Genomic DNA, 14,202 nt, shown 5'->3' with positions numbered 1-14,202 from the left:
ACACATAATTTGCCCATAACAACATTACATATCCTACTCAAACCTAAATAAACAAACTAACATCGAAATTTGACAAATAGCCATCGAAATTTGACAAATAGCCCTAATTACCCAATTAAACGATTTTTCCCCCAAAAAAAAAAAAACAATTAAAACCCAAAAAAACGCGGAATTTAGAGACCTTGAACGAAATTCAACAAATAAATTGCAAGATTATCGACATTCACTAATACTAAAACCTTATGGAACAAAATTTAGTCTAAATTACATTTCTTCAATTGAAACACGAAGCACAAAACCCAAAAACTTATTTTAGTTGAAATACGTTACTCTGGGAACTTCCGAAGATGACTTCCGGCAACGACGACGAACAAAGATCGGCAAATTCGAGCTCCAAATACCCTTGCCTGAACTTGGTCGCAATTTTTAGGGTTCCAATTTGGTCCCCCTAAAAAATTTTGGGAAATGAAATTCCTTTCTCTCTTTTTCTCTCCCGCCTCACTGCCCTAAGGGGCCGTTTGGTTGGGGGTAATCAACAAAGGGAAAGGGAATCAACTACCATGAATCCCTTTGTTGATGTTTGATAGGAAAATTCAATCATTCTCTTTACCCCTCCCATTACCCCATTTCCCTCTATTTTCATTCCCCAGGCCACCCCCCCGAAGGGAATCACCTTAACCCCCAAACTCCTCTTCACCCAACTACCTTGACCAACTTTTTAACTATCTTGACCACCCTTGAAACACCAACTGCCCACCGACACCACCGCCTAATCACTGATACCACCGCCTAACCACCACCAGAACCATCGACACCACCGCCCAACCACCACCAGAACCACCGACACACTGACGCCACCACCCAGCCACCACCGAAACTACCCAAAACCACCCAACCACCACCGAAACCACCCAAATGCACCGGAAAACAAACCATCTTCCCCTAAACTACCCAATTACCCACGAAATCACCACAACCACCACGAAAACCACCCAAAAAACCCTAACCATCTCAATAAAAAAAAACCCATAACCACCCCATAAACAACCCCTAAACACCCAAGAACAACACCTAACACTCTATTAACAAACACCTTACTAGATCTACCAAAATATTTTACTTATAAAAAAAGAAAAAGAAGGGAGGACATCGACATATAGCAATGGAGTCGATGCGGTGGTAGACGAGGGAGGGGCGGCGTTGTTGCAGGTGAAGGGGAGTAGGTCGCCGGTAGGGAGGGGTACGACGGAGGCCGACGAGGGGGAGTGGGAGAGCTCGGCGCTGTTGGAGGGGAGGGGGGCTGGAGTTGGTTGTGTAGTTGGTACTTTTAAATTGATTTCATTCTTTTGAAGTAAAACAAACAACCTAGAATAAATGAGAGAGTTGCTTTCCATTCTCCTTTTTTCCCTTTCTTTTAGTCATTCCCTTTCCCCTTTGTGAACCAAACGACCCCTAAAAGGTCTAAAACCGACTCTCAACTCCTCTTTTCATTTTGAATTTGCAAATGGTACTTGACCAAGTGGGGCCCAAGCCTTTCAAATTTTCTTGTATTCTTTTTATTTAAATGACGCAAATTCCTTTTTTACCCCTAAGTTGGGTCCTTGTGGACTCAACCTAGTAGAAGATAAGAAATCCTCGAATATACTCCCTCTACCGAGTTGGTTATGCACTTATGCTGTCTACTTTTGTCCTTTTAATTGTCAATTGCGATTCTCATGAATTATCATTATTTCGAAACGGAGTAAGTATTTAGTCCAAGTATGGAGTATTCTATTTCTCACTCATTTGGAACCTATAAGCATGTGATATACGAAGTGGATTCATGTTGATGTTTGGATAACACATGCTACCCCTAAAACTTAGGAAAAATATTTGTTTATCAAAAAGTAAATTAAACGGAATTCATAGAATATAGGTAAAAGATTACGAAAGTGTCTAGAGAAGCAATAATTAAAAAAAAAAAAAAAAAAAAAAAAAACAAAAAAAGTTAAAACATACTTTATTTGTTTAGTTATAAATTAATAACTAAGAAAGGAGTAATGCAATTGTACTCCAAACAAGTTACAATCTTTATAACTTCTCTCTTGTGGCGTGCAAATTGGATCAAAGCAAACTCAATAGACGTGGAAAAGGAAGTAAACCAATAAAGACTCAAAGCAATTGGATCAATGTGAAACTTTGAGCCTCCAATTTATCCACTTGATGTTGTGAAACTTTGAGCCTTCAATTTATCCACTTGATGTTGTGAAACAAATAATATGGCAAATTAGGTGACACGATAACTTCCTCAATGCAGTTTAGGATTACCAGTGAGCTGGGCTAAAATAGTAACTTGAAATTGTTTGATAAAAGACTGATAGAGAGCCTTATATAATAACCAGTTAACCACAACGCTTATGTTCTTAGTTTGGATCTTTAAAGGAGGGAAATGTTTAATCTTGAGAATAACCGTTGTTTTTCTTTGTTTGGGTCTTCAAAACGGGGGTGAAGTTTGATCCGGGGGTGGGTGGGGGGGTGGCGGTGGACGTCCTCACTAAATGCACGGCTTGCATTACTCTGCAGCTCTCGATTCTGACTTTTGTGTTTTAGCAATGGCAAAGTATTTGATGTGTAGGCCAATATAGGACTCCAGTTGACAGTCTTGCCAGCAGAAATATACACACATGTACACAAGTACTAAATGGAGGGAAGGATGGAAATCACAGAGGAATTAGTTTCCAAGTATTAATTAATTACTTACAATTATACAGTATCTAAATTACAAGAGAGCAATTTGGTCAAAATCTTTACAGGAGAGATGCTATATCTTGGTATAGAGGAACAAGGAGTACACCTGGTTGTATATGTATATAAGCTCATACTGTAACAGCAGAAGCTGTTGCTACAGGTACACGGTTTTCAGGAGGAATCTCAGTAAACTCAGCCAGAAGGGCGCGGAACTCATCCCCACTCATAGTTTCCTTTTCTAGAAGAACATCAACAATTTTGTCGATGGCTTCTCGGTTGTTTCTTATGTGGGTCAAGGCAATCTGATAAGCATCATCTGTGAGTTTCTTCACGGCAGCATCAATGTCCTCAGCTAGCTTTTCCGACATGGAATTTCTTGCCATCATTCTCATGATGACATCTCCACTTTGTGCGGATGAATCCATAAGAGACCATGGACCAATCTCAGACATTCCAAAAGTAGTCACCATCTGTAAGATTATACACATTAATGTATCAAATTCCTAGTCAAAACTATCAAAAGATCTGTTAAGAGAATACAATGAATTGGCTTCAACAACCTCAAAGACGTTTACAAGTTATTCACGACTTTGAGCTACAAACTAAGAGTAATCACGATCTACTTTAAGTTCATTGCTAACTAGTTCTTAAAGACGATCAATAACCATATCTAAATAGCGATATTCATATTGGTTTCTGTTGACCAAGGGCACAGGAAATAAAGATATAATCAAGCACTTTATTTTTTCGACAAGAATGGAGGTAATTCTCAGGCTACCTACTTCCCATTTTCAAGGGTAATCCATTAACTACTACTGACAACAGGGAGGACAAAAATAAATGAGAGAGTGAGAGAGAGAGAGAGAGAGAAGGGGGGGGGGGGGGGTTGGTAAGAGTATCAAGATCTTGACTCATTAGGGGGCAATCTGGACCTAACCAGAGTTTGAAATTGGCAGGATTCTTTTTACTTGTTTTTATTTATTTGGGGTTGGGGTTGGGGTTGGGGAGGGGGGAAGCTGGGGACTTGGTGCAGCTGGGGAAGGAATTATGTCTTCGTCAAGTGCAATTACTAGATATATCAACGATCACTATTATGGAGATAATTAGTTCATTCTTTTGGGTCGTCATTGTCTGTTGCTAGATATGATAAATGATCTTTGGGCTAGTCAAATAGTCCAAAGCCCAATAGAATGGATCCTATGAGGTCACACATAAGAGTATTGGATTGAACAAGTGTGAGGCCCATTAAAAGGGATTGGGCTAGAGTAGTTAGATTAGAGTTAGGAATTGGCTTGACATGGACTCTTATTTCTAGATATGATCTATAAAATAAAGTCCATGCCTAGGGTTAAATAACAAGAGACGAGACAATTGAATTGTCAGTGAATTGTGCAACAAGGCAACCAATTCCGAAAACCCTAAACTCTCTCTCTCCTCACGCACGCCCTCCCCTCCCCTTCACCAAACCTCACGGCCACCCCTCCTTGGTGGCGTGTGGTGTTCATCGTGGTGGTTCGTGGTTAGTTCGTGTCTCTCTTCTCCGTAGAAGGTTGATTGAAGGGTTCAATCACAACTAAGTAGCATTAGTGGAGGTTCAATCCGTGCTCGTGGACTAAGTAGAGGAATCACACTTGGGGTTCTTGATCTCCTATTGTTCTTGCTCGATCACACGTGGATTCACGCTTCAAAGGTACAATTCTATATTCTTCATGTGTTATGCATTGATCTTGGTTGTTAGATGCTTATGAATATAATTCATGAAATTCCACTTAGTGCATCATCTATAGTCTTACAGTTGCAAAGTTACCTGCTTAGCCAAACCAGTGATTTGTTGTAAATCACCAGCTGCTCCAGTGGTGACTTCAGGTTCACCAAAAATAATTTCCTCCGCAGCTCGGCCACCTAGACCACCAACAATTCTCGCAAAAAGTTGCTGCTTTGAAATGAGGGTTGGGTCATCTGAGGGAATGAACCAGGTAAGTCCTCGTGCTTGACCACGTGGTATAAGGGTGACTTTTTGGACAGCATCATGTCCAGGAGTCAGAGTTCTGCAGCCACATGAAAAATTGACACAATTATTACTATTAGCTTTGTGCAAACCACTAAGCTCCATTTTTTCTGAATATTTGTTGATGACAAATGGACATACATCTTTGACAATAATATTACACTTAAACAAACAAGCAACATGATAAAAGTCAGTGACCTGCTTTACTGTGATTCACAGATACTTGTGAGCTACATTTGACAGCAATAAGAAAAACAAGAAGGTAAATGGAATCCACAAAAATATTTAGCAATGTTGTGGTGATAAAGCAGTTCATATAATGAAATACATATAATATGTCGAAGTTCACACAATCAAACCAGGGAGAACATATAGCAACTAGAAATGGTTAACTGAAGGAATCCAAGTTTTATCACATAGATTAGTAACAACCAGATACCAAAGCCAGACAGTTTATTCCACAAGCCATAATGATCTGGCAGAAGGCCAACAAAAACCATCATTATTAAATTCTTTATATTATCTGTTTTTTATGACAGGCAAATATTACATCTTTCATGCTTGATATTAAAGTTTACCTCCATATCTAAGTAAACATCCAAATTTAGCAGAGGACATCCAAAAAAAATAACTTTCGAAATTGCAACAGTACTTTTTCAATTAATATCTTCCTAAAGTCTTGGCTACAGAAAGGACCTAAATTAGTCAAGACACTATATGTCAACCGTGTCTAAAAAATCAGTCAAGACACTCTTTTGACCGTATCCCCGTATCGGCTATTTTTGAATCGGAGGATCGTATCCTCCGATCTGTACTTGGATACGACACCCAAACTCAAGTCTGTGCGACATAGGACCTAACACACTTCAGAATTGGCAAAAGATTTTACAATTATGACCAAGTACTCTGGTTTTATTTTGGAGGAAGATATTATTATAATTGGGGTTTAGGTCCTTTGGATACCTAGCTGAATAGGAACATAGTAGAAGGGAGAAATGATTGTAAAATAACAGCAGAACAAATTTTCTCAGGGCCAGGAAGTCTTATTTTAAAACAGGAACAAAAAATCAAATTCAGCGACCTTGATACCCATTGATTTTTATTGAAAGGAAAATTAGGAAGACATGAAAGATAACGAAAACAAAGTATGACTAATGAAGTAATGATTGCTGGAAAGTCAATCACTGATATTGTTTAAACTCAATCACATTTAGCTATATTCATCAAAAATGTTGGGCTTGTTAGAAACAACTAGCAAGAATATATCAAGTTGTTTTTTTAAATGTACTCCAATCATTCAAAATTTATACCCACAAATCATAAATTGAGTAGTATGTCTATTCCACTTACCCACAGATGGCATGTCCCACTTCATGATATGCCACAAGACTTTTGCTTTTGCCATCTGTCATGACTGTTCCTTCCATTCCAGCTACAATCCTGTCAATTGAATCATCTATCTCTTTGGAAGAAATGGCAGTCTTCCCACGGCGTCCAGCCAATATAGCTGCCTCATTTAACAGGTTTGCCAGATCAGCTCCGCTGAAACCAGGTGTCCGCATAGCTATCACATCAAGGGAGACATCAGTGTCAAATTTCTTATTCCCAGCATGAACCTTCAAGATCTCTGTTCGTCCACGTACATCAGGAACATCTACTGATACCTGTATAAAAATAAAGATTAGTTAATACCCTATACCAGTAAGTAACCTGAAAGACGTACTAAAAAATCACAGAGATGGGTCTACTTTGTAAGGATAGATTTACCTGTCTGTCAAAGCGTCCTGGCCTCAACAAGGCAGAGTCAAGAATGTCTGCCCTGTTAGTTGCAGCAACAACAATGATACCAGTGTTACCCTCAAAGCCATCCATCTCAGTTAGAAGCTGATTCAATGTCTGTTCCCTTTCATCATTTCCTCCCCCGATTCCAGTACCTCTTTGCCTTCCTACTGCATCAATTTCATCAACAAACACAATGCAAGGCGCATTTTCTTTTGCCTTCTTGAAAAGATCGCGCACTCGAGATGCTCCCACACCAACAAACATTTCAACGAACTCTGACCCAGAAATGGAGAAAAAAGGAACACCAGCTTCTCCAGCAATAGCCTTAGCCAGTAGAGTCTTTCCCGTCCCTGGCGGGCCAACAAGCAGAACACCCTTAGGGATGCGGGCTCCAACAGCAGTAAACCTTTCAGGTTTTTTCAGAAATTCCACAACCTCCATAAAATCCTGCTTTGCTTCATCAACTCCAGCAACATCATCAAAAGTTACCCCAGTATTAGGCTCCATCTGAAACTTGGCTTTCGACTGGCCAAAGGCCATAGGGAATCCTGGACCACCCGGGCCTCCCATTCCTCCAGAAGAACGTCTAGAGAGAAGGAAAAGACCCCCAATTAAGATAAGTGGGAAAGCAAGATTTCCTATCAGATTAAATAGCAGGGAACCAGAGTCCTCTTGTGCATTATGTGCCGAAAAGTCAATGTTTTTCTCCCTAAGCTTCTGTAGCAGCTCTTGGCTAAGACCTGGAAGTTGCACCCGAACTCGTTGCACACGGTTACCTAGCTCAGGAGATATGGCCTCAACAATAGCTATGGTCCCATTTTCAAACAAATCTACCTTCTTCACCCTGTCTTTGTCAAGGTACTCCAAAAACCTCGAGTATGACATCCTTGAAGAAGAAACTCCTTGCTCATCAGCATAAGCATTTCCAGCACCAACTAAAGTAGAGGCAACTCCAGCATTGCCAAGCAATAATTTTAAGAAGCCTCTTCTTCCATTACTTTGTGCCTTGTCTGAAGATGCTTTTACAATGAAAGCTTTTTGTGATCTTAGCAATACTGAACGTCCTGCAAGTAGGTGCCCATGAAAAAGCCTTTCTTTCAAAATAGTTTTACTGCTTGAGGTTGATGAACCATGTCCCAAAAGGCAGGCTGATGAGGCAGCCATTTCACACTATCTGCAAGTGATTGCCCTTTTAAAATGAAGGACAAAAATCAGCTCAAAAGAAAAATAATATGAATATTAAAAATAACAATTGCTCAACAAGATTTAGGAGGAAAAGCCCCACATCTTGCTTATAAAGTATTTTAAAGCTATAAACCCCATATAATAAAGCATTTTAAAGCAGCCATTACCCCTTTCTATGATGTTGCAAACCTATATTTTGCTTAAATAATATATTTATTTGGAGAACCAACTATCTTAAGTTCTTGGTATTCTGTCAGGAAAACACTAGTCTTTCGTTTGTGAACACAGTACCTCAACACTACAATACAATTTGCAACCTGATGACACTCTTAAACGTCAAATCTGAAGCTTACTGATGCAGTTTTAACATAAAAGCCGGTATTGGCCTTCATTTACTGACATGAGATAGGAAGGTACTTCTTTATCTTTATCAGAATACAAATCTATGCCTTATTTCATTTTAACAATATGACTTGGTGCTTCTGTAATATTTCTCAAGCTTTGCAAGCTTTCAAATTTGAACCTTGATATAAACAATTCTATTAAATCATAAAGTCAGATTTTGGTAAGGTATATATTAGAGCCTAATGGTTAATGTTCGCAAAGTTTGAGGTTAACATACAGGGATGAAGCAAACTTCAATGTAATTCCTTTGATGCACCAGCAGCACCACTGAGAGAGTTACTAGTAATTGCAATGCTCTCATGACACGTACATGACACCTAAGCCCAAAAGGCCATCTTGATTAATGAGTAAATAAGAGCACTAAAGAACATGCCATCCTAAAAGGTAAAGATAGAACTTGGGCTATATGGGGGTAAATATTTTAGAGGACACTAACATTTCTCCAGCATTGCATTTTCAAGAATTTTCTTTTCTTGGTGAAAAATATCCAGCTGCATGGAACTTGGAACACTAATCACCGGCAAAATTTCATGTTTGTAAGTTATACATATGTATGTGATGTGTCACCTTGCTGCCCATTATTCAATCATATTTTGCAAATACAGTTAAAAAATCTTACAATGTACAAGAAATTGTCAAAGATTTATCTCATAGCTAACGAAGCAATGCAAGGTCTGCAACAACAAAGACACCCCTCTCTTCTACCTTTGACGCTTTTCAACATGATAATTCTAATGATAAAACCTATCATATGGTTGCTTTTACATTAACCGGTTTTTAAGAAAATCCAATCGGTACATATGAGACGTAAAAAGGAAAAAAGGGACCAAGAAGGGTGCATAAAGGTGTATAACCAAGGTTCATCCCATTGTATTCTTTTATCTTAAGTGCATGTTTGGCATGAATCTAGGAAAGGAAATGGAAAGTCGGAACAATTACGAAGGGTAAAGGATAACTATAAGTGTTGTCAATATTAGTTGTTTGGTATACCTAAGGAAAGGAATTCTTTGTAACAAATTGAGGATTGGGGGAAACAACCATAGGACTAGGGGGTAACAAATTGGTGGTAATGATTACCCTTAGAAAATGGAGTGTGTTACCATACCTCTCTTACCAAACACTTGGTGATGGAAACGTTTAACTGAATCCATTTCCATCCCTTTAAAACACCATACCAAACATGCTCTAAAAGGATTTGAAAGGAGACACGCTGAAAATATTTAAGTGGGATATCCCTAGAGAACTGAGATCTGCAGCTAACATATCACATGAATTTCATCTATATGGTGGATCAAGAGCAATGAGAAGTGTACAAAGTCTAAGGAACAGAGAGTTAATTTCTTCCTACTTCACAGAAAGGCAGGACTTTAGAAGATTCACTACTTAGTTTGAATAAGCAGTTGGACAAGGCACTACTGCGGATGGAAAATTCACCCCTTTCATGAATAAGAAAAACCAATTTCTTACTATACATTCAAGATTATTTTGGGGAGTTTAGAAGTCCATTACTACAAATCAATCATACTTCAATCAATTCTTCACTTGTACAGCTTTTTAAAGAAACACACAAAAGGCTCAAATTATACCAATACTCATAAACTGCTACAAACTGAAAGCAAATTCTCCTCACCCATGATTGTATTAATGATGAAAATTTGATAATAGTCATGGTCAACTCAACTTTTACTACATTTCCAGGAACTTATTAACCTTAAAAACACTTCCAATATCTCATTTCTAATGAAGCAAACTAAATAGTCAACAAATTCCAAACCCCTCAAAAAAATTCATTCAATTCAAAGAAAAAACCATTCAATTAACACTACCACAAGTGGGTATGTATGATTAATTTTGTAAAAAGTTAGTAACTTTCAAGACAGTTTATTAAACTAAGCGGAATTCATGAACAATTATAACAACAATAATAAAATTTAAGCATAAATAAGACATACCAAGAAATAAAATAAGCTAAAAATGCAGGAAAATTACCTGGGTAGTATTCAGAGGAGAGAAAGTGGGGATTTGAGGAGGGAAATGGGTGAAGAAGGATACAAGAGAGAGGGGTTCGTTGAGTATTTTAGAGGAAGTGGATGTGGTTCGGAATTGGTTACGTGGCATACTTATAGTGGTAAGTGATGATCCTTTAGTTACCTTCTAACTTTGAGATTTTTTTGTTAGTGTTGTTTTGCTCATGTCTACAAATTCTTTTGGATGCATACATGGTTTCAAATTTACGATTGGATCCGTAAAAAAAAACTAGGTTTGGATTTGTCGACAAAAGAATTTGGATATTTATGTCATTGAGTACGCGTAATTGTAGAAATTCTACTCTTAAATTGACCAAATTAGTATAAAAATTAACACTTTTGTGACACATTGGTATAAAATTTAACACAAGGGACAAATTGGTATAAAAGTTAGCACTCTTATGACATATTGGCATAAAAGTTAGCAAATGGCAACATTTGACCCTTTTTTTGTTGTCGAAGGAAGCGTGTATCATGTAATTGCTTTTATTATTTGCATAGGATAGCTCCTGCCGAGCTATCACCAGACTCCCAACCTCGCTCACGAGGTGCGCACTCACCGCTGGAAGAACACCCAGAGGGGCTCACCAGCCCGATAGAGTCAGCCCGTAGGCTGATCAAGTAGGACTCTTCTCTAAGGAGATCGTATATCTATAAATAGGGAACCAAGTACAACGGAAAAGAGGTTAGACACACAAGTTATTACACTCTCTCTATCTTTCTAAGTACACTTTATCTCTCTAAACACATTCTGACTTAAGCATCGGAGGCGAGTTCCTCGAGCCACCCCCGTGGGCAGTTACGTGTGTTTCTTTGCGCAGGTTACCAGCTGGACTCAGCTTGCCCCAGTATGAACCCTTAGATCCATACACGGAATAATTGGCGCTAGAAAAAGGGGAAAGGATCATCACAACCTTAGGTTCACCAACTGAGCAGGGACTGGCTGGTTAACCGCCATGGCCGGAGAGGAAGCAACGTAAACACTAGTTTCAAAAGTCACTGAGACTAAACCAACACCACAAAAAGCGGCATCAGTAACCATAGATCCCAAAGGATCAACCGAAAAACCCAAATCAAATGCATCCCAGAAAACCAACCCTGCCAGATCATTACTTGGTGTTACGAAAGCGGTGGTAAAACCAGTAGATCCGGTGGGATCCAACTCTTCTTTTAAGTTCGGAATGCCAGAGACGGGTCCGAACAATGAACCCATCATCCAAACACCAGTAACCTAGAAATCTCAGCCCGTTAATATGCTAGCCATTCTTCAAAACCTCTCTAAGTGCAGCAAAGAGCAATTGGCGGCAATGACGACAATACTCACTAACTTTGGCAAAGGTACAAGCTCTATATCAGCAACTACTACTTCAGAGCCAGTCACCAAAAAAGCTGCATCTCCAATCCTCACCCCGGAGCAGAAGGAATAAATCCAGTTAAGGAAGAAGGTGCTAGAGCTGGAAGCTCGGAATCTGAACTAGGAGTGGGAAGAAGATGTAGCAGCAGACAAAGGCTACCAAGGAGCCACGAGTCGCTCGCAGCAGGTCCCTGACCTTAGAGCGAGGACCAAGCCATGACAAGGGAAAACGTGCGTGGCTCCAGGTGATTCCAGATGATTCCCCATTTTGCAAGGAGATACTGGAGGAGCCGATGGAGAAGATCAAGATGCCCAGATGTAAGTACAATGGTACAACAACACCCAAATATCACGTCTCCGCATTTGAAAATCACATGGTGTTGTACACCATGACCGACTCAGTCTGGTGTAAGGCATTTCCACCAACCTTAGAGGGACTGGCTGCCGAATGGTGCGGAACCATCCCAAAGGGATTTGTCTACTCTTATAACCAGCTGAACAGGATGTTCATGGAGCACTTTGTCACGCTGGTAGACCAGACCAAAATGACTACTGAGTTGATGTCGTTAGTCAAAGGAAAAGAAGAACCCCTGCAAGATTTCATTATTGGTTTAACAAGGAGGCAAAAACCATCCCAGAATGAGCAGGAGGTGGCCCTACTAGCCATGCAGAGTTGTCTCCTACCCGGCTCACCGTTTAGTGCATACATGGGACGAAAAAGTCTCAAGACGCTGGCTGAAGCGCTAGGAAAAGCTCATGAGTTCATAAAAGCAGACGAGACTGATAGAGCCATGTTGAGCAGGAGGGCGCCAAACGACCTAGTCAAGCGGGCTGAAGTCCCCCGGGCTGAGAATTCAACCAGGGTGGATCAACCTAGCAAGGTTGAACAAGGTCGAAGGGATGCAGATAGGTAAGTGGGAGTTAGGAGAACTGACCAAAGGCGAGGAGCACGAGCCGGGAAGTTCGAGCAGTACACCCCATTGACTCATTCAAGATCTCACATCTTCAATGTGAATAAGCTGATGATAAGTGGCAGAGACCACCCAGGATAGTGAATAGAAACCGTGACCCCAGCAAGTGGTGTGACTTTCATAAGGACCACGGGCATACCATTAATGAATGCACGCACCTGAAGAACAATATAGAGGATTTAATCCGACGTGGATACCTGAGCCAGTTCAAGCAGCACTCTGACTACACCCGACGAAGAGAAGAGGATAAGTCAGGCTATGATCGTAGAAGGGGTTAAAAGGATTAGGGTAAAGGCAGAAATCGAGACAGCAAGCTAGAAGGCAAGGTATATGTGATCAGCGGTGGACCAGTGCATGGAGGAACGGTGAATAGGGCAAGGGCTAACGTGCGAGAAATGATTCACCAAATAAACTACAATGAAAGGCGCAGATGGCCGCCACTACCACCGTAGCCACGAGTAGTGTTTGATGAGTATGACTAAGAAGGCATAATTTATCCCCATGATGATCCCTTGGTAGTCATGGTGAGAATTGCAAATTCGGAAGTGGATAGAGTGTTGATACGTGGTGGCAGTTCAACTAATATAATCTTCATCAGCGCGTTCAAGGATCTGAAATTAGACAAAAAGGACCTGAAAAGGGTGAGCTATGAAGTCACCGGTTTCAACGGATCAGGCCTCATACTAGAGGGCATAATGGAGCTGTCAGTCCGAGTAGGGGAAGCGTCTCAACGATGTGTTGTCCGGGCTGAGTTCTTAATAAGAAACTCACCCTCACCCTACAATGTGATCATGGGAAGACCGCTCTTTCACAAGATAGGTGGGGTAGTCTCTACCTACTATCTAGTTATGGCTTACACCACCAATGACGGAAGATCCGCCAAGCTCAGAAGAAGCCAAAAGACAGCACAACAATGCTATATTACAGCCCTAAAGTAGCTAGCAAGGGCAAAACTGCAATCCAGCTCGGAGCCAAAACAAGAGGGTCAGGGTGAAAGAAAGTCAAGAAAGAGAAAGCGAGAAGAATACCGTAGAGAAAAAGATAAACAAAGCTGCCCATGGAAAACTTTGAGCCTGCAAAAGAAGAGGCAACTAGGCCATTACCCAGCGGTGAGCACGAAGTGATTAAGCTCACAGAGGGAGACAACTCTAAGACAGTGAAAATTGGAAAGGACATTGAGCCTGAAGTAAGGGTGAATCTCATAGAATTGCTGAGGAAAAATAAGAGCATCTTTGCATTTTTAGCAGATGAAATGTCTAGAATTGACCTAGAGGTCATGGTTCACAGGCTAAATGTGATAGAAGAAATCAGGCCGGTCAGGCAGAAAAAACGAAGCTTCTCTACAAAGAAGAATCAAGCCATATAGGAAGAAGTGGATAAGCTGCTAGAGGCCATGTGATTATCCAGAGTGGCTAGTAAACGTGGTCATGCTCAAGAAAGCAAACGGGGGTCAGTGGAGGATGTGCGTTGATTTCACAGATCTCAACAAAGTCTGTCCAAAAGACTGTTACCCGCTGCCACTGATTGATCAATTAGTGGACGCAACAAGTGGACACGCATTGCTGAGCTTCATGGGTGCTTTCTCAGGGTATCACCAAATCAACCTGTACTAACCAGACAAATAGAAAACTGCATTCATTACTGAATGGGGAGTGTACAATTACATTGCTATGCCCTTCGAGTTGAAGAATGCAGGGGCTACATTCTAGAAAAGAATGGATATAGTGTTCATTCATCAAAAAG

General features: G+C 40.3%; 1 protein-coding gene across 3 annotated transcripts; it reads right to left on the bottom strand.

The window, feature by feature from the left end:
* Window positions 1–2,693: 2,693 nt before the first annotated feature.
* On the bottom strand, window positions 2,694–10,239 carry LOC110699700 (ATP-dependent zinc metalloprotease FTSH 2, chloroplastic). Of its 3 annotated transcripts, XM_021877226.1 has the most exons (6): window positions 10,097–10,195; window positions 8,325–8,424; window positions 6,503–7,706; window positions 6,086–6,399; window positions 4,535–4,775; window positions 2,694–3,197 (listed from the first exon to the last, which is right to left on the bottom strand). In XM_021877226.1, exons 3-6 carry the CDS (start codon window positions 7,679–7,681, stop codon window positions 2,856–2,858), a joined length of 2,076 nt encoding a protein of 691 aa, XP_021732918.1. In that variant the 5' UTR covers window positions 7,682–7,706; window positions 8,325–8,424; window positions 10,097–10,195; the 3' UTR covers window positions 2,694–2,855. The 3 variants fall into 3 exon arrangements, with proteins under 3 accessions (XP_021732918.1, XP_021732916.1, XP_021732919.1); XM_021877224.1 differs by lacking the exon at window positions 8,325–8,424 and having other exon boundaries at window positions 10,097–10,239; XM_021877227.1 differs by lacking the exon at window positions 8,325–8,424 and having other exon boundaries at window positions 6,503–7,691; window positions 10,097–10,217.
* Window positions 10,240–14,202: the final 3,963 nt, after the last annotated feature.

This window comes from Chenopodium quinoa, unplaced genomic scaffold (assembly GCF_001683475.1).
Source record: "Chenopodium quinoa cultivar QQ74 unplaced genomic scaffold, ASM168347v1, whole genome shotgun sequence".
Taxonomy (NCBI): domain Eukaryota; kingdom Viridiplantae; phylum Streptophyta; class Magnoliopsida; order Caryophyllales; family Amaranthaceae; genus Chenopodium; species Chenopodium quinoa.
This window is presented reverse-complemented; position numbering and strand designations above follow the sequence as displayed.

Excerpts from the sequence above, each read along its gene's own strand:
- LOC110699700 (XM_021877224.1), bottom strand. The coding sequence starts at position 7,681 with ATGGCTGCCTCATCAGCCTGCCTTTTGGGACATGGTTCATCAACCTCA. Across the intron at positions 4,776-6,085 it reads GTGGGACATGCCATCTGTGG|AACTCTGACTCCTGGACATG; the intron begins GTAAGTGGAATA and ends ATGTGGCTGCAG. Across the intron at positions 3,198-4,534 it reads TCACTGGTTTGGCTAAGCAG|ATGGTGACTACTTTTGGAAT; the intron begins GTAACTTTGCAA and ends ATAATCTTACAG.